The sequence below is a fragment of the Microcaecilia unicolor genome, chromosome 1 (assembly GCF_901765095.1).
Source record: "Microcaecilia unicolor chromosome 1, aMicUni1.1, whole genome shotgun sequence".
In the NCBI taxonomy this organism is placed as follows: domain Eukaryota; kingdom Metazoa; phylum Chordata; class Amphibia; order Gymnophiona; family Siphonopidae; genus Microcaecilia; species Microcaecilia unicolor.
In genome coordinates this window covers 165,198,363-165,225,292 of record NC_044031.1, presented here as the reverse complement: position 1 = coordinate 165,225,292, position 26,930 = coordinate 165,198,363, and the positions used below count along the sequence as shown (strand labels likewise).

The 26,930-nt window shown below is 42.9% G+C and overlaps 1 protein-coding gene across 2 annotated transcripts in view; it reads left to right on the top strand.

Moving 5' to 3' along the window:
* The window catches only part of OSBPL3 (oxysterol binding protein like 3), a 324,326-nt gene that overhangs the window by 143,086 nt on the left and 154,310 nt on the right, over positions 1–26,930 (top strand). For both annotated transcript variants that reach the window (XM_030202113.1, XM_030202121.1), the window contains exon 2: positions 23,991–24,238. In XM_030202113.1, the coding sequence (XP_030057973.1) occupies positions 24,146–24,238 (93 nt within the window). In that variant the 5' untranslated portion in view covers positions 23,991–24,145. The remainder of the gene's footprint in view (positions 1–23,990; positions 24,239–26,930) is intronic.

The following is a 26,930-nucleotide window of genomic DNA, read 5'->3' as shown; positions in this document are numbered from 1 at the left end:
TGGTAGGGATCTGCAGGCAGCAGTTTGTCCAGCTGTTGGGATGTGGGTTTCATGGCGCCAAAACGGGCTCGGTATGCATGGCAAGTCAAGCACAGGCTGGTGTGAGGGGGCCTCGGAGCAGAGAAGGAATGGGCAGAGTGAACCCGTGGCCTGGAGCAGTGAGACCACCCATTAGAGGTCGGGATCAGTGGCAGTCCAGTGCTGCAAGGTGGAGGTCGGGCAAAGGGAGGAAGGGGATGGTGCTTCTGTACAGAGAGGGTACAGGGGACCTCGAGGTGCTGAGAGTCCTATGGCATTTCTGGCTATGGCCAGTTTGTCAGCAGCAGCCTCAAAAGGAGCAGTTCCTGGAGCAGATCCAGAAGCATGAGTCTGGCCTGGAGGGTGAGCAGACTTTGGCGGCCAGTGGCAGTGCTCCAGATGGTGAGTTGGAGAGGGGTATTTGGGAATTATCGGGTGCTGTGAGGATTTCAGGTGTGGTGGCTGGGAAGGGTGGACCATGTTGTAGGGCGGCCGCGGAAGGGTTGGTCGCTTGGGTGCTGCATGTGGGCCAAACAATTTTTGCGTCGCTTTCAGCATGAAGTGCAGTGTCTGGATAAGAATAAGCGCAGGTGCCACATAGCAGCTAGGAACCTGGTACAGGTATGGGAATCGTCTGATTCCTGGGATTCTTGGGCCTCTGACTCATCTTCTTCTTCTTTGGATGAGGAGATGAGGGAAGTCTTAGATATGTGTTGCTGGCTCTCAGTGGGTCTGCTGGGAGTTTGTTGCAAGTCTCTCAGAAGGGTTATACACTGTGTGAAGTTGCTCCTTCTGGGCTGACAGCTGTCTAAAGTTGCAATAGAAAATTCTACAGGGTCAAAAATTGAATATTTTTTCGTTACTGGAATGTGAGTTGGAAGGTGCAGACCATAAGAGGGGAGGGGATTAGAACGATGACGGCAAGAAGAAAAAAGGGCCTCTGGGGGGGTTTGTGACTGGGGGTGCGGGGTTTGGGTGAAAGTCCTTTTTACCTGTTTTCAATTTAATTCCAGGAGATATAAGCAACCAGAATGTAGATTTCAGCATTTCTGTAGTAGGTGTGGGGAGGGGGGCGAGGGACTGGTGGACGGCCTCCATGGTCCTATGGGCCAGGACTGGCGAGTTGAGGCTCCTTTACGCTTTAGAGTGCAAGCTATGGAGCCGTGGTTGCGTAGCTATCCTCTGTTCCAGGCTGCGAAATTACAATGGGGTGGATTTGGGTTTTGTTTTTCAAATTCCTTTTGAGGGTCCTGTCCTGTCTCATTCCTTTAGGAATACAGTTTCTGTCACCACACATGAAGAGGTGGTGCTTGCGAAATTGTGGAAAAAATTGCAGTTGGGGTGGATTGTGGGCCCCTTTGATGCGCCGCTATTACCAGATTTTGTTATTTCTTCTTTAGGAGTAATACCCAAGAAAAAAACATGGGAAATTTCACTTGATTCATAACTTGTCCTCAGTTATAGTGTCGGTGCTTTCATTGATCCGGCTTGTGCTGTTTGCAGTATGTCTCCTTTGATTCGGCAGTGAAAATATTGAGGTTGGGTTCAGGTGTGTTGCTGACAAAAGCAGATGTTGAGTCTGCCTTCGTTTGTTGTCTGTGCACCCTAGTTCTTTTTATTTATTGGGATTCCAAGTTGAAGGTAGGTTTTATTTTGAAAGGTGTTTACCAATTTGTTGTGTGATTTCCTGTTCTTATTTTGAGACGTTCTCTTCCTTTGTGCATTGGATTATGCGGCAGTACTCAGGGTTATCCTTCATTGTGCATTGTTTGGATGATTTCCTTTTTGAGGAGATGGCGGGATCAGAGGAGTGTTAACATTTAGTGGCTTCTTTCCAGGATGTGGCTCAGGATTTCGACATTCCTCTTGCTGAAGAAACTTCTGAGGGTTTTACGACTTTGTTGGTGTTTTTGGGTATTGAACTTGATTCGGTGGCTATGGCCGCCCACTTTGCTGGAAGCTCAACGTTTCTCTTATCCGCATCTACCCCTTTTTCATTTGTGGGGGGGAGATGATGTGTGTAAGGTTAAAGGGATAGATTTAATCCAACAAATTAAGCGGGATCTTTTGCAGGTGGTGTCAGTTTCCATGTACTAGGTTGGTGTGGTTAATGGACCAGGCAATCAATAGGAAGTGGTGGGTTGGAAAGGGGAAGTAGCGCAAACGATATGTAGACTTGGGGAAGATGATAGGCTTGGGTGCATCACCACCTCAAGCTGAGGTGTGGACTTGGCGTCACCGCAAGTCTCACTCTCAGTATTTTCTGATAAATAAATTGGCGCATATGTATTAGAAGCTAGGTCGATACTGACTAGCCTTAAGACTGTGGGATAGGTCTAGTTTTGGCCGTCCTCGTGGAGATAGGTTAAGAAATTATATATTATATTGAAAATTGTTGGATTTGTTATTTTATGGTGCTATTACAGCTGTGGCCAATTTCTGCCATAAGTTATGGTGCGTGATTATTTTATAGTATTGGAAGTATACGTGAACGGATGCAGTTCGAGTGCCAAGGTTACATACACTTGTGCGCCATGCTTTGTTTTTAGGAAAGCTGTTAATCCTCCACTCCTGCTGCTGCTTGAGTCCTGTAGGATGAGGTGCTTTCACAACAGGAAAGCAGGTCCAGGAAGGAAGTTCCAAATGGCACTTCTTTTTCTCTCATGCGTATCTCTTTCTCCTCTCTTGTTTGTATGCTTGCAGAAGGAAGCTAATGTTTTTAATGTTGACCTTGCAGCCTCCTTCATGATTGAACTGACAGTTGTGGGACTGCAAACCAGACCACATGTGCCAACATCTCAAAATGATCAGAGGTGCCAAACATACAATACAAATATCATTTCCCTGGACACGGGGAAGGAGCTTTTTTAATATTGGGGTTACTTGGCACCCACAGAGCTGTCTCCTGTGAATCAGACCAACTGTGTAAAATGTTCCCCTGCTGCTAGATAACAGAACAGAATGTGTTCTGAGAAAATTAAGCAGAAAGACCTGTATAACTATTTGCCACAACACTAGGCCACAGAAATTTAGCAGAAAACAGTGCAATCTATGAAAAGTCAATGAATACCGTCTTTTTTGCATACAGCAGTTTGAGTATGGTCCTGCTTTTTAAATCCCCAACCCACGGCATTCTGGAATTCCTAGGCATGGTTTGAATTGATATAATTGGGTGAAAAACCCAGAAAGCATTGAGTAGGGTATTTTTCCCTTTACGTTCATAGAGCCAAATAATTAACATTTTATTTTAATTTCCAAACGTAAATACAAAACATACCAAATAAGATAATAACCAAACACAATAAACCAGATAAATTCCAAAAAATCCTCTCAAGAGTCATTTAACACAACAGTCCAATAACTCCCACTTGCTTTCGCCTTTAGAAACCATAAGGCCCTAGTCTTCAAGTATTTTCTCATACTTCCTAGATAGGCAGACCCAATGCCACCATAAATTGACAAGCACATCATAATTGTTCTTCCAGTAATTTACAATAACCTTTAGAGCTATTGAGACTATATAATCAAGAGAGTGGCAGGCACTTTACAAGGAATGAAGACGTAGACACACACTGTACGGTGACCTCTTCCCACCCCCCCCCCCCCCACCCCCCGAGATTGGAGATCCTGCGTTGCCTATAGTGATGTAAATTGCTTACACCATAAGGTATGTTTTAGCCCCTGAAGCAGCACTCGTCGGTTGAAACACAACCATGCCAGCCATTAATTTTTAACTAATTTGTTAATAAAGTCTTCTGTTTTCTTACCATTGTGTCTGCCCCTACATATTCACTCCTAAATAATCAAAAAGACATTTTGTAGGTTTTGGAGAAGTAGAAGCAGGAGGAATCAGACTTCCAAATAATTGCCCTAAGACAATGGAACATCACAGAAGATGTGTAATTCTTCACCACACATCCTTGCAGTATACTTGTAAATTAGAGCATTCATACACCATATGTTTTAGTTCCTACCGACCCTTTACAAGACCAGCAGGAGTCGCTATCATCATTCCTACTTTTTTTTTTAAGTGGTGTCCATAGGGAATGGTGACAAAGGAAAAAAAAAAAAGCAACTGCATAACTAACGCTGAAGAAGTAGAAGGTGCATCTCATTGCCAAAATGTCTGCCACTGTCCTTCTGTCAGGCTATCCTGCATATCAAACTCCCACACCATTCCACTACTACTACTACTATTTATCATTTCTATAGCGCTACTAGACGTATGCAGTGCTGTACACTTGAACATGAAGAGACAGTCCCTGCTCGACAGAGCTTACAATCTAATTAGGACAGACAAACAGGACATACAAGAGATAAGGGAATATTAAAGTGAGGATGATAAAATAAGGGTTCTGAACAAGTGAATAAGGGTTGGGAGTTAAAAGCAGCATCAAAAAGGTGGGCTTTTAGCTTAGATTTGAAGACGGCCAGAGATGGAGCTTGACGTACCGGCTTAGGAAGTCTATTCCAGGCATATGGTGCAGCAAGATAAAAGGAACGGAGTCTGGAGTTAGTGGTGGAGGAGAAGGGTACAGATAAAAGAGATTTACCCAGTGAATGGAGTTCCCGGGGCGGAATGTAGGGAGAGATGAGAGTGGAGAGGTACTGAAGAGCTGCAGAGTGAATGCACTTATAAGTCAATAAGAGGAGTTTGAACTGTATACGGAAACGGATAGGGAGCCAGTGAAGTGACTTGAGGAGAGGGCTAATATGAGCATAATGACACTGGCAGAATATTAGTCGTGCAGCAGAATTTTGAACAGATTGAAGAGGAGAGAGATGGCTAAGTGGGAGACCTGTGAGAAGCAAGTTGCTATAGTCTAAGCGAGAGGTGATAAGAGTGTGTATGAGGGTTCTGGTAGTGTGCTCAGAAAGGAAAGGGCGAATTTTGGTGATATTATAGAGAAAGAAACGACAGGTTTTAGCAGTCTGCTGAATATGTGCAGAGAAGGAGAGGGAGGAGTCGAAGATGACCCCAAGGTTACGAGCTGATGAGACAGGAAGGATGAGAGTGTTATCCACAGAAATAGAGAATGGGGGAAGAGGAGAGGTTGGTTTAGGGGGAAAGATAAGAAGCTCAGTCTTGGTCATGTTTAGTTTCAGACACAAGATGAACACCCACACTTTGGTCAGACCACCATAAAGCACATGTCTCCCTCCACTGGTGAAAAATACACAGAAACGCAATCAACAAAAACGAACGAACAACATACACCACGAGAGGAAAAATAGACCCCACAACATTCTGGAAACAGAGCTACCAAAATGAATGGTCAACAAATACAGACACCATACAATTCCTCCAGGAATGGGATGATATATGTAAAACAACAGTGGACACAACTGCCCCAATCCAAACCAGAACATCATGTAGGAAAAAATCAAATCCATGGTTCACTGAAGAGCTGCAAAAAACTCAAAACACAAGTCAGAAAACTAGAACGCGCATGGAACAAAGAGAAAGATGAACACACAATGAATGCCTGGAAATCACTTCGGAGGAAATACAAATATACCATAAAACAGACTAAAAGACTACACTACAAAACATTGATTGGACCAAACTACAATGACACACACAAACTCTTCTACCTTGTAAATAATTTGCTAGACACCACACCAGTTACAAACAACAGCAAAGATATACCTGGGGTTGACGACCTCGCGAAACACTTCAAGGAGAAAATTATACAACTACGAAATAAAATTCCCACCAGCCCTACTGAATACGACACACTCCTAAACTGTCTAGACCCAGAAGACGGAATACACCCAGCAGACAGGATCTGGACAGAATTTGAATCACTGTCAGAGGACCTCATCTCCAAGACGCTCAAAAGATTCACCAAATCCCATTGCAAACTAGATATCTGCCCAAACAACCTCATGAAAACAGCACCTCAACAATTCATAACAGACCTAACGAATCACGTGAATTTCATGCTACAAAACGGACTCTTCCCAAAGGAAAAAGGAAAAATTCTACTCACCCCAATTCCCAAAGACACAAAGAAAAACGCAAACAAAATAACCAACTACAGACCAGTAGCATCTATACCACTAATAACCAAAATAACCGAAGGAATGGTAACCAAACAGCTCACAAATTATCTCAACAAGTTCTCAATACTGCATGATGCTCTATCAGGATTCAGGTCAAATCACAGCATGGAAACAGTACTAATTACCCTAATGACTAAATTCAAACAAATGATTGCTGCCGGCACCAACATACTCCTCTTACAATTTGACATGTCAAGTGCCTTTGATATGGTTGACCACAAAATTCTATTACATATACTTGAATACTTTGGCATTGGAGGCAATGGCCTAAACTGGTTCAAGGGGTTCCTAACCCTGCGCTCATACCAAGTCACATCAAATTCTACTACGTCTACCGCAGGGACACCTGAATGTGGAGTACTGCAGGGATCCCCCCCTCTCGCCAACCATCTTCAACTTAATGATGACTCCCTTGGCAAAACTTCTATCAAATCACAACCTTAACCCTTACATATATGCAGATGATGTAACGATATATATTCCTTTCAAACAAGACATTAACAAAATCTCCAATGAAATTAACCAAAGCTTATACATCATGAATACCTGGGCAGATGCATTCCGACTGAAACTGAACGCAGAGAAAACGCAATGCCTCGTACTTACCTCCCAATACAACACGAACAAATTTACTGCTATCAACACACCTAAACTAAATCTGCCAATTGCTGAAACTTTAAAAATCCTCGGAGTCACTATTGACCGCCACCTAACACTGGAGACTCACGCGAATAACACAACCAAAAAGATGTTTTACTCCATGTGGAAACTGAAAAGAATAAAACCATTCTTCCCAAGGTCCGTATTCCGCAGCCTAGTGCAATCACTCGTACTCAGCCACCTAGACTATTGCAACTCACTATACGTAGGCTGCAAAGAACAAATACTAAGGAAACTTCAAACAGCCGAGAATACAGCAGCCAGACTCATTTTCGGAAAACCAAAATACGAAAGCGCAAAACCCTTGCGTGAGAAACTACACTGGCTCCCACTCAAGGAATGTATCACCTTTAAGGTATGCACCTTGGTTCACAAAATCATCCACGGTGAAGCTCCTGCATACATGTCTGACTTAATAGACCTGCCACCCAGAAACGCTAAAAGATCATCCAGAACTTTCCTCAATCTCCACTTCCCTAATTGCAAAGGCATAAAATACAAAGTACTGCATGCATCAACCTTCTCCTATATGAGCACGCAGTTCTGGAATACACTACCACGCAACCTGAAAATGATCTACGAATTAACTGACTTCCACAAACAATTGAAGACTCATCTCTTCGAGAAAATTTATTGCAAGGATCAAAACACATGAAGTCCATACATACTAATAGAAATGCATCAATACACTCCCTTCTGAACTTCTCTTACCCGTATTGTCACCACACTTCATACTCCACCCATAGATAAAATGTTATACCCTATGTTCTTTTGAATCTGATCTATCGCCTTATCTTTTCCCCACTATAACCTCACATGGTTTCCATGCCCTAACAAATTTTGACTTGACTATGTCTTCCTATAACTCCTCACAATGTAACCCATAATCGTACTGTAACACTGTATTTCCATCCTTCCATCCATTGTAAGCCACACTAAACCCATAAATAGGTGGGAAAATGTGGGATACAAATGCAATAAATAAATAAAATCCAGGCAGCAATGTCAGACAGGCAGGCTGATATTTTGGCCTGGATTTCGGCTGAGATTCCAACGCAAACTCTTGCACATACACTTGTAGGTATTTGTAAATGGCAGAAGCTGCACCCGCTGACGCCATAAATTTCCCAAATAAAGTAGACAGCCACCAAGTACCAGAAACATTCTTCAAATCCACTTTGGATCCACAAAGTGCATTCTGCAGCTGAACCCATGCAAAGGAGTCTGGCAGCGGATATTCTTCCTGCAACATCTGAAAGGTTTTAAATATTTCATTGTGCAAAAGCTGTCCCAAAAACCATATCTGCCATCTCTTCCAGACTACCCAATACACTGGCTTGAATTGGATTATTCTATACAATATGTAGGGCATATACAGATTACACCCTTTTTGGGTGTAATTAGGGAACGTTTCTCTCAGTATAAACTATGGAAAAATATGAAACAGCAGCCCTTTAGCATTAGACAGTGCACTGTTGGAAAGTAAATACGCTTCCTTTATCCAGGATCTGAGTCTTCACGCCTAAGATATACTAACAAATACCGATACTGTACTGTTCTAGGCGAAGTATAGTGTAGCTTAAACAGCCAGCATAAACCATCCCCAAGCAGAAGCTTTATCAGTAGACTCTTTATCAGTTCTTAAGCAAATCTTCTTTATTGTAGTACTCAGAACAAAGAAAATCCATTTTACAGTTCAGTTGCTTGTAAAAGAATTGTAGCCTTGTGCACATACACCTAGATTTTCTAAACCTAATGAGCCAGCAATGTGGTTTTTAAACTGGTTCTAGCTGGTTTAGCGAGCAAGGAGTACAGCAAGACATACACAAAAGGGTTCGCTGAGCTCTTTTCCTATCACGGTAACAGCTAACGAAAATGGAAATCAAAGCTATTATAATGAGCTAATTACTATACAAATGTGCATGCAAAGCGATGCACAGCTGTTTCCTGACCTGATGCACAGAAGAAGCTCCTTCCTTTACTGTGGAAAATTTAATGCGTGGTCAGGAGCTTCCGGTACTGCAAGAATTAAGTGGAAGGAATTGCAGCCTTTCAGAGGAAGTTCAACAATGCAAATAAATATTAAAGTTGGCACTGTCTGGAAACACACTTCTGTCCCCAACAGAAAAAAAAAAGCCGGCTTTCATACACATAGCTTCTTTACTGAAAGCCGTGTACAATCGCTGCTGAAACACAGTGGAGGGAAGAATTCTGGGGTAGTGGGAGAACTTTTTTTTAAAAGAAGCCATCCTCTCCTGACTTCTACCCTGGACACCTGCAGCAAGGATCGCAGGCTGATCAGAATGGATCCGTGTGCAGAACTGCTGGTAATTAGGGAAGAAGGCAAGGGAGTGTCAGATTTCTAAACAGTCTATGGAAACCCAAGGCAAGCTGAACAGAATATGTGCTCCTTCTCTGGTGGTGTAGCCAGTCCATTCCTTGTGCTGCAGGCGGCTGAAGGTAAGATCCAGCAGAAAACAACAAAAGGCTACAAACTTTTCTTTCATACACGCAGCTTGTCTGCGTGTATGAAAGACATCTGAAGCATGTGCAGAGCACCAGTGCTTAGCGATTGACTGCTCTGCACATGCTTAGATGACTTGACTGGCTTCCCCCTATCGCATGCAAATGAGCTCTGTTCACAAAAGCAGTGAGCAGCTCATTTGCATGTGATTTGCTTTGGGAATCCCTCTGTATTTCTGAATCAGTAATTTTTACTAATTTGGAAATAGACTGACTCTTAACGAGGACCTGTTTTTATTTTTATTTTTGTTATGTTTGTACCCCGTGCTTTCCCACTCATGGCAGGCTTAATGCGGCTTATCTTTGTTTATCTAGCCATCTTAGAGGCAAGAAAATGGCCAGAACCTCAGCCCTGCTGAGAGGAAAAGCTGTAACACTCAAAGGGAGAATAAGGGGGAGAAACTCAGGGAAAATAAATGGAGAATGACTTGGGGAGATGTCAAAAAATCTTGATGGAATTACAGTATATTAAGGAGGAATCAGCCCCTAGAACAGCTGCTGATCAGAAAAGCATGCTAGCAAATCTGGGCTCTCTCATACTGTGTTGCCAGGTTGTCATGGAAAAACAAGCGTGTTTTCCTTAAGCCCCAAACAAGTGATTATTATCAGTTCAAAAACAAGCTCTTAAATAAGCCCAGTTTTTTTTTTTACATACTGTGAAGTTTAATCATATGCTAAAACACTCACCTGGCTACTTCCCTTCCATCTACTTGGCGTTAGAGGAACCAAAACTGGTATTTACCCTGACCACCTTCTGCACGCCGGCTCTGCACTGTTAGCGCCTGGTGTCCCTCCCCAGGAGACCGCAGCTCAGCCAATCACGAGACACCAGAGTTGTGGCTCAGACCACTGGCAGTGTATGTGAGTTGTTCTGCTCACATATGCTGCCAGTGGCAACAAGCCCAAAAACAAGCTACCCACAAATTCAGAACCCCCCCCCCCCCCCCGTGAGTTCTTAAAAAAATAAAAATAAAAAAATCCCAAACTCGCAGGAAAAAGTGAAGTTGGAAATATTATTCACACAACTGCTGGGGCAGAGAGAGGGCTGGCCATTGTTCAGAGCTAACAGCCAGTAGGGAAGGCACACAAGGAGTCAATCACAGGATACCCCAAACTATAGGAAAAGCAGTCCTAATACACAGTGCTTAACTATATATGGACAATGCAATTGTATTGAATAGACATTGCAATATACCCTACCTCCATGATTATGGGAGCAGAATAGACACCACAAACCAAATTGCTTACTTATTTACATAGCACCAAGAACATAATGAAAGGCAAGAATAATGTCAGTGATGGCCTTATCATAGAAACAGCTCAGAGCAAACTCACATGAACCCTAAGGCAGGCTTCTAGTTCATCCAGCTACTTTAACCCCAGAGCAGCAATCACACAGTAATTACATGGCAACTATACATCCCAGACAGTGATGGTACGTGATGTTCGACATGGCAACTATAGAACCTGGACAGTGATAGTACATGATGTCTGGCAGGTGGCAGAGTGTTTCGCAGGCAGGGGCTGTACTTCACATCAGGTGGAATATTAACAGCCATTTGCCTCAGATATGAGCCTCTTTTATACAGAAATTGCAGGCTGCAGCTGAGTATTATTAGGAAAGGTATGGAAAACAGGTGTGAGGATGTTATAATGCCGTTGTATCGCTCCATGGTGCGACCGCACCTTGAGTATTGTGTTCAATTCTGGTCGCCGCATCTCAAGAAAGATATAGTAGAATTGGAAAAGGTGCAGCGAAGGGCGACTAAAATGATAGCGGGGATGGGACGACTTCCCTATGAAGAAAGACTAAGGAGGCTAGGGCTATACAGCTTGGAGAAGAGACGGCTGAGGGGAGACATGATAGAGGTATATAAAATAATGAGTGGAGTGGAACAGGTGGATGTGAAGCTTCTGTTCACGCTTTCCAAAAATACTAGGACTAGGGGGCATGCGATGAAACTACAGTGTAGTAAATTTAAAACAAATCGGAGAAAATTTTTCTTCACCCAACGTGTAATTAAACTCTGGAATTCGTTGCCGGAGAAAGTGGTGAAGGCGGTTAGCTTAGCAGAGTTTAAAAAGGGGTTGGACGGTTTCCTAAAGGACAAGTCCATAAACCGCTACTAAACGGACTTGGAAAAATCCAAAATTCCAGGAATAACATGTATAGAATGTTTGTACGTTGGGAAGCTTGCCAGGTGCCCTTGGCCTGGATTGGCCGCTGTCGTGGACAGGATGCTGGGCTCGATGGACCCTTGGTCTTTTCCCAGTATGGCATTACTTATGTACTTATGTCTGTACACTGTTGGCCTTGCTATCGATGCACAGCTACTTTCTCTCAGATGTTGTAGCCTGAGGGACCACAATATTGTCCCACTGGCACTACATGTGACACTTTAACCCTGAAGACATTGTTCAAGTAAACAAGTGCTTTTCTTGGGTGAGTCTACAACACAAGCTTATAAATTCCCCTTGTGGTAATGTAATGTGGTGGTTGTTCTCCATGTCCATCGGCGGCCTTAGTAATGTTTTTTGCAATGCCCTTGTAGATTGCACGTAAGACTGAGGCCTAACAAGCAACAGGCCTTGGCAGTGAAAGATGAAGTTAGCCAGAAAATGTGTTTTAATGGTTGTGCTGGAAGGTGCCAGATATAATCCTATCCTATATAACTTGGTTATATAGTGGCATGTAGTTCTGCATATAGTGCCTTTTGCTCCTACAACTGCTCCAGATAACTCCCATTTGAATATTTACCCTGCATCTCCTCAAGTCTCTGGAAAGTGGCCACAGTAGCCCCCATAACATGAATCTTCCTCACCTTTTGAATAGGAGCTCATTCCTGCCAAATAAGAAATGGGGGTAGGTGACACCAAGGCATCCTCTACCACAAGCCATGCTGGCTTATTTTGCAAACAGTCTACTAAAAAACAATAACCACCCTGTTGCAATATATAAGCAACATGGTAATAAGCAAAATTTGGTAAATTAACCCCCCCCCCACCCCCATTTTCGTAACCTGTTGTATTTTCCACATTGCAATTCTTGAAGGCCAGTTTTGCCAAAGAAACTTAGTAACAGTACTTTTCAGAGCCTTGTAAAAAGTCACAGGGAAAAGTAAAGGTAACGTGCTTAAAACATAATTTTATACAAAAGATCATATGAGAGATTGTGGCAGTAATAACTGAGTTTCAAGAAAAGTCTTAACTTAGGTATAAATATACAGTTGGTGTTTTATGCTGTAGTAGAATAGCTAAAATGACTTTTTAAAAAAAGTATCTAAACCCTTCTGTATATTTGCAAGCAAAGCTGATCTATCTTATAGTGCATGAGTGTTTTCAGGCCTTGAAGATTTCTGAGGAAGGGACCTAGTTCGTTTTGAAAGTTGATATACCAGAGTGGAAAAATATTGAAGCCTGGGGCACCAACCAAAACTTTTAAGATCCAGGGCAAACAATTTTCATGGTCACTGTGTGTGATTTGTGTTGGGGGGGGGGAAGGGGGAGAGAGAAAGAAAGGTTGCTTGATTTTTTTTGCTGTGTTAACTTTTTCAACTTTGCTCCTTCTTTACAAAAAAAATGTTCATTTATGTTTTTAGATCTTTTTCTAATATTTATGTTGTGCTTTTCTTGAGGATTTTGCAGCCCGTTGTTCATTAGGGCAACGAGTAAACCAATCCACAGTGGCAACTCCTGTAAGGACTGAACCAGCTCTTTGGTACCCTTGTACTATAGCTTGTTTTTTGCTTATTTGAAAGCTGTCACAAATTAGAAAAGCTTTTTGTTTTATTTAGGATCAGTATGGTTACTAGAACTACACTAACGAAATGAAAAACTTTTATAAGGCCGTCAGAGGTTACTGTGTTTTGAAGAAAAGCTTGTGTTGCTTTATGATGACAGCAACATACAAGCTAAATAGGAATGGGACTTGATATATACCACCTTTCTGTGGTTGCAATCAAAGCAGTTTATATATTATACACGGGTACTTAATTTATACCTGGTGCAGTGGAGGGTTAAATGACTTTCCCAGAGTCACAAGGAGCTGCAGTGTGGTATCAAACCCAGTGAAGACTTAACCTTAGTCCTCCATCTGTTTCCTTTCCTTCAGCATTAGTTTTATTTTTAAACTATTGATGGATATATCTACCGTTTATCTAGCAACTCTTTTGTCTGTGCAAAGACCGCAGAACCTCAAGAAACCTGTAGATCAGTCTTTTAAATATATAACAGGACATACCACAAAGATTAACACATGTGAACTCCCCCACATGTATCGAAAACTGTCTTAAAATGTTCTCTTGTTATATTACTATCATGTTTTTCATTATCATGTAACCCAAAATCCTTCTGTAATACCAAACGTCTATTCTCTTCTTATTTCCACTATTCATGATGTATTGTAAGCCACATTGAGCCTGCAAAGAGGTGGGAAAATGTGGAATACAAATGCAATAAATAAATAAAGAAAGAAAACTTGGAACTGAAGTCCACATGGAAATTTTTCATTCACTGTGTGCATTGGGCATGTATGCATGATTACAATGGATGATGAAAAACAGGTTGCTGGAAGGAATGGAGTCTGTGGGTATGGGTGAGCAACTGATGTATTATAAATAGCGTCTCCTACTTCATCTATTCTTTCTCTCTAAGGCAGGAGGCAGTCACGTCTGCAGCACTGAACCAAAAAACACTGCACTCAATTTTACAGGAAAATGGTCAAAAGGATGTGGTTTGGCTTTGGGTACCAATCGTTGAAATAATTGAAAAATCAGATTTTATGCTGCTTATCCTAGAAATAAGCAGCGGATTTTCCCAAGTCGGTCTTAATAATGGCTAATGGACTTGTAGGAAAGTATCCAAACCTCTTTTAAACCCTGCCAAGCTAACTGCTTTTACCACATTCTTTGACAATGAATTCCAGAGTTTAATTACAGACTGAATGAAGAAATATTTTTTCTGGGGTTTATAAATTTACTACTTAGCTTCATTGTGTGCCTCCTAGTCCTAGTTTGTTTAGAAAGAGAAAGCAAACAATTCCTGTTTACCCATTCCACTCTACTCAGTATTTTATAGACTTCTATCATATCTCCCCTCAGCCATCTCTCTTCCAAGCTGAAGAGCCCTAACCACTTTAAGCCTTTCCTCATAGGAAAGTTGTCCCATCCCCTTTATCATTTTAGTCACCCTTCTCTGTACCTTTTTTTAATTCTGCTGTATCTTTTTTTGAGATATTGTGACCAGAATTGCACAGTATTCGAGGTGCAGTCATGCCATGGAGCAATACAAAGGCAGTATAACATTCTTATTTTTGTTTTCCATTCATATCCTAATAATTACTAACATTGTTTGCTTTCTTTTTTCCACTTCACACTAAGCAGAGGATTTCAACATATACATTGATAACACCTAGGTCCTTTTCCTAGGTGGTGATTCCTAATGTGAAACCTTTCATCACGTAGCTATAATTTGTGTTACTCTTTCCCACATTCTTCACTTTGCACTTCCTTACATTAAGCATCATCTGTCATTTGGATGCCCAGTCTCTTAATATTTGCATACCAAGGAGGCAGAGCATGCAAGTCTGTCATGCATACTCATTGTGGAAATCCTGAAAACCTGTTCGGCTGGTTGTTCCTTGAGGACTGGGTTGAGAACCACTGCTATAATGGAAGTGAAGACTTAACCTGGTCCTCCACTAGAAAAAGGTGGTGGCAACAAAATGCAAACCTAGGCCTAATCATTCTTGAGTTGACAGTAGCAGGCAGATGGATATTTATGTACTTATAGACAAACACTTCTATCCTGCTGATGTTAAGAAATCCTGTTCTCCACAGGTCATAATAGAAAGAGGCTAATTCCATAACGCATATTTTTCATGGCAGTGCACATTGGTACTGCCGGTCCAGTCCATAGTCGTATGTTTATGACTAGACTACAGCAGCCCTGCTTCTCTCATCTGCTTACTTTGTGCCAACCTGAGGCTAGTCACTAGTATAATGAGAACTTGTTTGCTAACTTTTATTTATACATCTACTGGTTCCTGTAATCCAGGCTCCAGGTAGCAGTCAAAATTCAGAGACGCGTTCCTAAGTTTCCTGAATTCTGTCTGCGTTCAGGGTGGTTTTGCCTAAAGATGCTATATATTCACAAGATAGCTAGACAGGGGGAGTACTACTGATAGGTGATTTCAAATTTCAATATGCCAGATGTTGATTGGGATGTCCCTGCAGTGGGGTCATCTAGAATCAAGGGGATCTTGGATTCTCTCTACAGGAAGAATTGTTCCAGCAGTTGGTAATGGAACCTATGTGGAACGAAGCTATTCTGGACCTAGTGCTTACAAATGGGGAGAGTGTTTCCGATGTTATGGTGAGTGATCATTTGGCATCTAGTGATCACTGGATGGTGTGGTTCAATATTAAGACACAGGAGGAGAGGGCTGATTCAGCATTGAAGGTTCTAGACTTCAAAAGAGCTAACTTTGCCAAGATGATGGAGTATCTCAAGGAGGAAGAAGTTGGCTGGGGACAGTTGAAGGAAGTAGAACAGCAGTGTGCAAAACTGAAAGGAGCTCTTATAAAGGTGACAAACCTTCATGTTAGAAAAGTACGTAAAAGTAAGAGGAAAAGAAGGTTGCTTTGGTTCTCAAATGCAGATCAATCTCCCTTGTCGCTCCTCTCCTAGGCACTGCTCCTTCTAAGCTGTGCAGGAGTCTTCAGGGAGCGGCATCTCTCCCTTCCTTCCTCCAACCCATTCACAGCATTTACCTGTTGTTTCATCATGTTCCAAAAGCCGGCGGCAGCAGCGATTCCCATATGCTGCCCTGTCGCCATTACCCGCCTCTTCCCTTTACAGCGGCCGCCTCTCTGATGTAACTTCCTGTTTCATCAGAGGCTCAGGCGCCTGCAGTAAAGAGAAGAGGCAGGTGCCAGTGGCAGGGCAGTGTATGGGAATCGTTGCTGCCGTCAACTTTTGGAGCATGACGAAACAGGTAAATGTTGTGAACGGGGGGGGGGGGGGGGAGCGGCATGTTAGCTCCGACTCAGGTGTCATCTTGCCTTGAGTCGCCCCTGGACACAATTCTAGCCACTTTACTGGTCTTTTACTACTACTCCTAATTATTTCTATAGTGCTACTAGACGTATACAGCACTGTACACATATGCAGGTACTTTCTCCATCACTAGTGGTCTCACAATCTAAGTTTGTGTACCTGGGGCAATAGAGGGTTAAGTGACGTGCCCAGGGTCATAATTTGCTGCAGTGGGAACTGAACTCAGTTCCCCAGGATCTCAGTCCACTGCACTAACCATTAGGCTACCCCTGCTATCTATTACTATGTTACTGTCTATGTTGAGAAAAACTGAACATGTCGGTCTGTCAGTAAGGAGCACTGATTGGATAAAAGGAAACCTGCACGTTGTACGTGATAACAGGAGATACTGTGCACCTAGTTGTCAAGTTTTCAGTAAAGGTGCAGAAAACAAGGCAATAATACACATTACCACACCCAATGCTGTTGTCACACACCTTTGTAAAATACAGAACTCAAAAACTGGAATGAAACATGAGTTGTTCAGCATACATTTGACAAAGACCTATGATGACCTTTTTAGATTGGTAACAAACAGAGCTACTCCTTCAAAGTAAATAGTAGGGTTAATTTCAGTCACAGAATTTGTTCAAAATGTTCTCTCCAAGCAGAGGCAAGTGTGAAGATGTGTATGCCACTGTCTTATTGCTGCGCCAATCACGCATTAAGTTCTTCTCATACAGTCACTACCCTTCCAACATTGTTGTACCAGTTTCATCACATTTCTTTTTGACAGAAACTTATTTAAGCCACTCCCCCCCCCCCCCCCCCACAATGTCTGGTTCTTTATCAGAAATTCAGCAATAAGTCATTTAACACCATGATGTTTAGTTTGTCACCAAAACTTGATGACAACTGTCCACCATTTTCACAGTTTAATATATACAAGACATCACTTTTGCCGGTAGTGAAAGAAAGTAAGCAGCGAGTTCTGGCGGTCAGTTACACAAAGTGTTGCTTGACGTTTATTCTGGTACAGATTACAAATTTGTTTAAATTACACTGTTGAGCAACAAAGTTAGATGACAAAGATCTAGAGGGGTTTTTTTTTCTTCTTTTTTTCAATCAGCTTGTGCGTGTAATTTAAATAAGAAATGATCTAATGGAAGAACGAGAATGAATGGGGTAAAGTAAGAAACAGATTATAAATTAACTGATCGGAATGGAAGAATATTTGAGCTACAAAACCAGCAGAACTCTGCCCAGTAACATGAGCCAGGGACCAAATACAGGGTCAGAACAGAATGAGAGAATGCCTATCAGCTCTGCACTGCTGTTCAGCATTCCTTGTCACTTGCTTGTAAACCTAATCCTGTCAGTATGCCTCCTGATTTCATTCCCAGTGGTCAAACCTTGTTCCCCAACCCCTATAATGAGTTCCTCTGTCTAGTCCCTTGTGTCACAAAGACACTTATTATATTCTGTTTCCCATAGAGGAACACAGGTAGTTCCATTTCCCTCCTATCTCTTCCCTTCACCTCCCCAGCCGCTGTCAATGATTCTGTTTTGTTGTGTTGCATGGTTGTTCCTAAATTTTTTTTTGAGGGGGGGGGGTCGCTTCTGATCTGGGGGGACTGCAGTTTGCTTGTTTTGCCTTTTTCAGGCTCTGTTGGAATTTCATTCAGTTTTTCATGATCCTTCCCACTTACTGAAAATGCAGTATTTGCATGATAACATTCCTCCATCCCCTTTGCTTAACTATAACTACACATCTGTTTCTAAATGAGAAGGTGCTTAAGTCACCCTCTTCCAGAAGCTTCATGTGTACTTCCTGTCTTCACTCTTTTATGTGTAGATTCAGCACTTAGGTGCTAAGGTTTTGCACTTACTGTAAGATAATTCCCAAAATAAACGTAACTGCCAAAATTTGTGCATCTCTGGGGGGCATTCCTAGTAAGTTGCCTTACAGTTAACGTACAGATAGCGTTTAACTGCACAACAGATAACATGATGCAGTTATAAGTACACAAGTATTGCTACACTGGGACAGACCAAAGATCCATCAAGCCCAGCATCCTGTTTCCAACAGTGGCCAACCGAAAAAGTTCAATACATTTTATGCTGCTTATCCCAGAAATAGCAGTGGATTTTCCCCAAGTCAATTTAATAATGGTCTATGGACTTTTCCTTTAGGAAGCGGTCCAGACCCTTTTTTAAACCCCACTAAGCTCAGGGCCGTGCCAACATGGTAAGCGAGGTAAGCACTGCAGGGGGGCGCTGACCTCTGGAGGGCGCCTGAGGTCCGCTCAGTTGCAAAATCTTTTACCTGAAGTTGTGATTCTCCTCTCTCCCCTGCCCTCCCCTCTTCACGTAGCAGTGCTCACTGAGGCAGGCAGGCTCTGCTGAAGTTGTTTGAAAGAATACAACCAGTGCTATACATGTCTTAGGTGTGGGAAGAACTCCTTAGTCAGGGTGAGCTTGAACAACATTTAAATTAAAGAGTACAGGTTTGGAGGGAGGTGTGCAAGTGAGACTGGGGAGAAATAAAAAATAAATAGTGTAATTGTTAAAATCTGTAAGTGGTTCAAAGTTTTTCTGAGCATGTACACCGAGAGGAGGGCATGATGACTGCAATGATGTGTGCATAATTATCAGGTAACCTGAGATAGCTAGAGCTAAAAGCCATTTCATTGGCTGATGGTTCCAACAGTAGTTTCAAAGAAGTTTAGCTGACTGTTTAGTGTTTGAAGAGCTGGTAAGTGAAAATCTGATTGCTTTTTTTTTGTGTTTGTTTTTATATAAAACATTCTCCTTGGATAGGAAGAGTAAAGAATTTAATGAAATTGCTAAACTTTAGAGTCAGTGCTAGCGATCATTTTCACAGTTAAAAATCATAAAAAATTATTTTCGATCAAGTATTTTGCAAGAAAGGCTTGTAAGCCTTGCCATGATTGCTATTGAGAATGATATATGTGCCCAGCTAGATTTCAAAGATTTAATTACCAATTTCAGGAACATGAAAGCACGAAAAGCTAAGTGGTTGTAAACCCTTTATTTGTTCAGCAATCCCACAAAGATGCACTCCATCTTTCAGCTCCTATTTCCTTTGCATCTTATGCCACATGGGGGGGGGGGGGGGGGGGGGGGGGGGGCGCCAACTGATAGCCTGCAGGGGGGCGCCAGACCCTTGGCACGGCCCTGGCTAAGCTAACCATCTTTACCACATTCTCTGGCAACGAATTTCAGAGTTTAATTACACTTTGAGTGAAGAAAAAGTTTCTCCAATTCGTATTAAATGTAGTACTTTGTAGCTTCATCGCATGCCCCCTAGTCCTAGTATTTTTGGAAAGAGTAAACAAATGATTCACGTCTACCCGTTTCACTCCACTATTTTATAGACCTCTATCACATCTCCCCTCATGGGTCCACATGATATGACGCATTAACAGTTAACAAGTGCTAACTACTGAATTTATTACTGCTAGAGAGAATGTGAGGGATATCCCTGAAATGGTTTCTTCCAGTTAATGTGCTGTCTAGGCTGCATGATCCTAAAATCCTTCTGGTCAGTTTGAATTATGATATAATTCTATTTATGTATTAGATATTTGGATTTATTTCCTATTCTTGGATCCCTCTATTGTGGACAAAATATATTTGTATTTTTCCTTCTTTTTTATTTTTTTGTTTTAGCTTATTGAGTTAAGCAAAATATTGTGCATTTCCAAAGCATTTTGATGTAATACCATCTCTATGTAATTAAGTGAAAATTAATAAAAGATTAAATAATAACAACAAGTGCTAACTACCTTCTTGTTAACTGTAAGGTACAGTCCCTGGCCATTTCATCCTCCCTTTTGCATTAGCTGTTCAGTGTGGGAATTTCTAATGCAGTATACTAAATCAACTTCTCAGCACAGAGCACTCTCTTAAAGGCACAAATGATTTGCAGGCAGCAGAGCAGAGAACAGAGCAGATCACACAATGATCGTGGACAAAAGTTTGTTTATTGTAGATAAAATGCCCCACATGGCTACGTTTCACCCTCAAAAGGGCTGCGTCAAGGGTACTGTTAATATAACATATATAGAAGATTAGATGAAAACAAATAATACATGAATAGGTAGGATCTGCTCTGTTCTCTGGGCTTTCTTTTTACCAGCCTGTGGCGCTCAGCTTTATCTAGTTTTGTATTTTTTAAAAACGCACTGCAGTCTACATTTCAATGTTATCTAAAGGGGACAATTTTCAGACTGCTTTGAGATAAGTCTGCAGATACTTTTAATCCAGGGATTTGACATGTATATTCTGCAATTCGGTGCACTTTCCTTTAAAAAACCGGTGCACCTGATCTTTGTGTGAGGAGATTGTATTGTCAAGTCTACATATTCTTCCATAGAAAATCTCTGTATTTTCTTTTTGATGCCGCCCAAACCATGCACTCAGGGATGCCACTAAGTGCATCCCAAAGGACATATGTTCGTATTGCTGTATTAAAGGAGAGGAGTTTTTCAGACAACTAAATCATGCACATAAATTGCTATTTATGTATGTAAAAGGGTAAAGGGTCATGGATTTGCAATATCACCTATCTGTGGTACAAGGAAAGTTGTTCATATTTGTTATATGCAAGTACTTTCTCTGTCCCTAGTAAATGACTTTAAAAGTTGTTCTCACTCTGGTCTAATTAAGCAGTACCCTGATCAATCCAGATTCCCCATATCCCTTGGAGAAGGAGGAATGAGAGAGCCATGAAGCTGGAAAGAACATTCTATGTTTGATTTTTGCCTCACTTAATACGTGGTTAAAAGTATTCATTGCCTTTTAATGATGTGTTCTCTTAATGTTTGGTATTCTGCAAAAGTGGGCTAGTTCTTATACAGATTTAGAAGAAGGAATTGAGTAAGTAGTGGGGTAAGGATGGGCAGAAGTGTCTCTTCTGGTACTCCTGGATTCTGAGACAAAGGTGTGAAGGTGTTGCCTTTGGCCCTTGAAGGGTAGGAAAATGCCCAGAGCTATATCAAATGGAACTGCCAGCCTGAGATTTTACTACATTTTAGGGAGAAATCTGGCATTTCCAGAGGACATATTTTGTTTGGTAATCTTTAGGAGAGTAGCGTGTGTTCCGCTCATGATTCTTGTTCCTGAAATATGTAACACCTCCATCCCCTCTTGCTATAGGAAGCCAAGATTGCTTTCATATTGTAACCTGGGTCTCACCCGTGTGCTGGCTCCAGCCCCGGGCCACAAAGCACATCAGTTCAGTTTCAGGGCCACTCTCACCTCACTCATCCATTCCAGTTTGCCTGCAGTCAAGCTTGGGAATCGGTCTATAGTCCGGAATAGCAATCCAGGGGTTTGGGAGGCACTTACACCCTTGTGCTCGAAGATACACTGTAGTCACAGCTTATGCAAACACAAACTGTATTTGTTCCAACGCTGCAACAGGCAGTACTTCAAACCTTTATTAAGCAGTCCAAATAGCATATAAACTCCAACTTAGATCAAATCCTTCTGGTGTTCCTCAGGGGAACTCCTATACCGCTTCTCCCAACTGTGTCCCTTAGTCCCTTTCTTCAATCATCTTGTCTTACCTTTTCCTCAAATAGCTCATTATGAATCTACCCAGTCTTCTGCGTTCTTTTTTTTCTGGCTCCACATCTCTGGAGTAGTCTGCCTCCCAATATTAAAGGGGAAGCCTCATTTGTCAAATTTAAGACCCTTCTTTAAACTCATTTTTATTGCTTGGCATATGGCCATGACCCTGTCATTGTTAAGTCCTGAGCTTGGTACCCTGTGTGCATAGTTTCTGGCATCTCAGTGACTCCTCTTTTTGGTCCTGCCCTGTTGATTTATGGCATTCATTCTTTTATGTTTTTATTTTATTTTTATTGTACACAGCTGAGATTGACGCTGGTGCAACAGCGGTATATCAAGTTTCAATAAACTATATATACAGTTTGCCTGTCCATGCCTATCCTGCAAGGCAGTGCTATTCTCAGTGGCTGTTTCTCCTCCTCTCATCACAAATTCAGCCTCTGCGGGTTCAGACCCTACTCTGGTCTGACCCTTTTCCAGCGGTGACACCCCTCTGGATCTACCCTGGTCCTGGAACTGAGCTCTCCCTAGCTCCATTCACCTGCTCCCAGGCTGGATCTCTCCTCTTCCCTCCCACCCATAGTACATACAGTATCCCTGTTGCCACTTTTAGGAGCCACAATCCTCCTTTACAGTCGATCACACGCCTCACTTAGGATTCCCCTTTTCTGCTACTGGTCTCTTGGCAGAGGGCCATCGGGCAACCAAAGACGACCCCTCTCTGGGCATAACTCCAACCTATATCCCCTTTGCAACTTCTCTCCCCCCCCCCCCCCCCCCCCGTGTCATTTACTACAAGGGCAACTCTTTTCCCTTGCATTCTATTTCAAAACCACTCCCCAATGGCTGGGCTGGACTTCTTCCTACCCAGGGGCATCCTACCATTCCAGCCCTCTAGCAGGGACCTCCCTCTCCCCCCCCCCCCCCCCCCCCCCACAAGCTCTGGAAAAATCGTAATACCTATTCCCATGGGGTATTACAATATCTTTTTGTAGCGTTAAAGTTGAAAGGAAAATGAAAGCTGATCAGTACCAGGCAAAATCAGCCTACAGTGAAAGGACATTTAATGAGTGCCATGGCTGATGATAAGATGTAAACCCTTTTTTTTTCCTCTTTCTCTCTGTCCCAAGGTTTCCTCAGTCTTCTTTCCTTTCCCCTCCTTCAGTTTAACTTGCCTTAGTCATGTGGAGACATAAGTATTGCTGTCTAGGGTGCTCTAGTTTTAAGAGACACTTTGATAAATAAACTCAGTTGCTGGGAAAATAAGACCTGGTTGACTAATGACACTAAGGTTTTTGTAATTTGTAGATAGGCAATAAACCTAGCAAAATTAGATTGAAGCAAAGCAAAACTTAAATTGTAAGACATCTATTACTCAACACTTTTACCCCAGCATTCTGCATTATGATCCTCCTGAGCTCGACATAAAATACTGAAGTGGGACTCATATGTTATAGTTATTCTTTTATCATCTGTTCTGTTTTTGTCTCTGTGTCCCTTATCCCACTTGTGGGCACTGCTGAAGTAGTATATTCTGCCCAGGGTTACCGTATGTCTGGATTTCCCCAGACATGTCCTCCTTTTCAGGGGACTGTCAGGGGTCCGGATGGTTTTTTCCAGCCAGCCCGTTTTGTCCGGGTTTCTGGGCTGGCGGGCTGGCAGGTTGACAGATGGCTGGAGAGGCTGGCCTTCTCCCCCCCTCCCTGTCATTTACTACAAGGGCAACTCCCCCAGACCATAGCACACCCTGGTGGCCTGCTGGCCTCTTCAGGGCAGCAAAGACCTCCACTCTTTTCTGCCCACGGCCACTGACCTCCCTGCTACCGCCGCGTCTTGAAAATGGCTGCTGGCTTTGTGTGACTTCAGATACTCTTTGCTGACACCCTAGGCAACCGCCTATATTGCCAGATGGTTCTGCTGCCCTGCTCCCCCCCCCCCCCCCCCCGCCTCACTTACCTCTAAGTCATGAACCTCACCAAAGTTTTGATTGCAGAAGGTGCCACTCTCGAAGTACTGTTGCTTTATTGCTAAATGTTTGTTTTCTCAGAGACCAAAGCTAATACATTACATTTTTTGTTTTTCCTTTTTAGGGTTTCCAGTACCTTCAGTGGCTATGCGTTTACCATACCTCAAACAAGAATGAAGCATCTCTATTTGGTTGCAGTTTTTCTAGTATGTTTCTGATGGCTTGACTGGGGCCCAAAGAAAAAGGGTCGGAGGGGAAAAAACAAACAAACAAAAAAACATGAGTGATGAAAAAAGCCTTGGCATGTCCCAGAAAATGTTATCACCGTCAAGAAGCACTAGCAGCTGCTCCTCCAAGCAAGAAAATAAGCAGGTAGGACCAATATAATGAAACTTTTTAAAACCAGGATTTGTATAAGTTTATACTGTGCTCTACAGAAACACACAATGGACAGCACACAGAGTGAGCAACAGATAGGAGGCCTCACGTAAGACAGCAAGGACATAACAACAGAGATTTATGGGAAGTGAACTTAAACCAGTGCTTCCCAATTTTTTTGTGCCTCTGACCTCATGATTGTGGCCAAATAAAATTGAGACATACTAGAGGTGCAGAATAATGATGTACTTATAGAAAGCTCACTTAGGTGGTGACCCAAAAGCAGCTTCTGCAACTCTATTTGGGTTCTTGACGAACAGTTGGGAAGCTCTGGATTAAACTGAGGAGAGGCAATTTTAAGGAGTTTCATCAGATATGACATATGTAATGTTGGTATGGAAATATCTGTCTCCCCCTTCTGTTTCCCCGGAATTGAGCTCAGAGAAAGAGAGAGTGAGCTCTGTTACATGGGCAGGGTTCAGGTATTAGTTAGCCTCAGAGGTGAACTGTCAGGCAGGATCTGAGTCTTGCAAGAGAGAGAAGGAGCTTGATGTTAAGTGTTGAAGGCCATTCCAGGCATTTGGTTCAGCCAGGTGGAACTACCAAAGTAACAAAAATCAATGGGAAAAAAACTCCGCTCAATTTGAAAATATTCCAACAAAAAATAGCGGATCAAATCATACTATTGCACGAAAATGAATTGATCATAAATGAAGGAGAGGACCTCAGACTGGTAACAACTTAATCTTGATCTTAATAAGATTACATATATTGTCACAGTACTTTAATCATAGGTCCCTACCAACCTCCTTCCTCGGTGTTCACACAACTGTACATATATACATATAATGTAATGCAAAAAAACCAGCCACAATATAGAGCAAGGCTACTTAGCTTGTTGCAGCTTAAACTGAGGGCTTCCTCAGTTTAAGCTGCAACAAGCTAAGTAGCCTTGCTCTATATTGTGGCTGGTTTTTTTTGCATTACATTATATGTATACTAGTAAAAAGGCCCGTTTCTGTATGAAATGAAACGGGCGCTAGCAAGGTTGTCCCCCCCCCCCCCCTTCGCTGTCTTCCTCTGTCCCCTCCGAGTCCTACGCTACCCTCTCTCCCCTCCGAGTTCCACGGCCCCCTTTCTTGTCGTCCAATTTGCAGGCCGTCCTCCCTCCCCTCTCCCACTGTGCTGCAACTCACCAGTTTGTGCATAAGTTTCCAGGTGTTCTCCAGGGCCTTGTGGTCGGCCGCCGCCTGGTTGTGGTGGCCCACCGCCTTCAGGTTGTGTTGTGGCTTGTTGTCATTAGTGAAGTGTTTTTCTGTGTGTGATAGATATTGTGTTTTTGTTGTCAGAATGTTGTTTGAGGGGTGGGAAAGGGAGGGATGGGCGTGGTAGGCTAGTTGGGAGGGTGTGATGGTGTGTGTGAGTGAGAATGTTAGGGGGAGGGGGGGTGGGGGATAGTGAACTGTGAGGGAGTGGTGAGGGAGTTTTGAAGGGGGGGGGTCTGCGTTCCTGTGGTGAGGGATCCTTCAGGTTGTAGTTTTGGTGGCTACCAGTAGGTTTTTTGTTTTGTGTGTGTGAATGTTTGGGGGGGGGGGGGGGGCGGATGGCGAACTGTGAGGGAGTGGCTGTGGGCTTGGAGGGGGGGGTGCAAATGAAACACCTTCACAGTTGTTACAGATGAAGCAATAATAAAGAACGACAACCTGGATGCAGCAGCTCATATGTTTGGTTGGTTTATTTTGAGTGTATAGCAATGACAGCTGCGCGGGACAGTGGGAATAGAGATCAACCAAATCGGCTTCCTTGCTTACAGGGAACTAAATAGGTTCACCTGTTGTTTGTGGTGGGAGGAGCTGTGAACGTTGTCGGTTGGACTCGGAGGGGGCAGGGTGGGATGTGCTGCGACGGTGGGGGCTTGGAGAGGGTTCGGGGGCTTGGAGGGGGGTCAGTGTTGCTTGGGGGGGGGTCGGCCCCTCACAGCGCCTTTCACCTCCGTGTGAAGGTGCTGCAGCAGAGGCAACAGATGATCGTTTCCCTTCGGGCCTCCCTCCTTCCCTCCCTGTCCCGCCGTCATCTGAGTAAATTCTGTGAGGGCGGGACACAGGGAGGGAAGGAGGGAGGGGCGAAGGGAAACTATCATCTGTTGCCTGCCACAGCGCCTTCACTTGGAGGTGAGAGGCGCTGTGAGGGTAAGATGGAGAGAGGCGATTGAAGGAGTGAGCGACCGCAAGATCAGATGGACGGGGGGGGGGACCGTTTGCGTGTCATGCGAGACGCGTCGTTCGCCCGCCCTCGACGTCATCACGTTGTGGCGCGAGGGCGGGGCACACAGTCTGTGGCAATCCGGATATCTCGCCCCCTTCAAGTTTCCGGTGAGGCTTCATTAGAACATTGGGGTTGCCTTTTATATAGAGAGATATGTACAGTTGTGTGAACACCGAGGAAGGAGGTTGGTAGGGACCTATGATTAAAGTACGGTGATAATATATGTAATCTTATTAATTAAGATCAAGATTAAGTTGTTACCAGTCTGAGGTCCTCTCCTTCACTTATGATCAATTCATTTTCGTGCAATAGTATGATTTGATCCGCTATTTTTTGTTCAGCCAGGTGGAAAATAGAGATGATCTGACAATGTGAGAGAAGGGTGTGGATAAGAGCAGCTTGCCTATCAAGTGAAATTTAG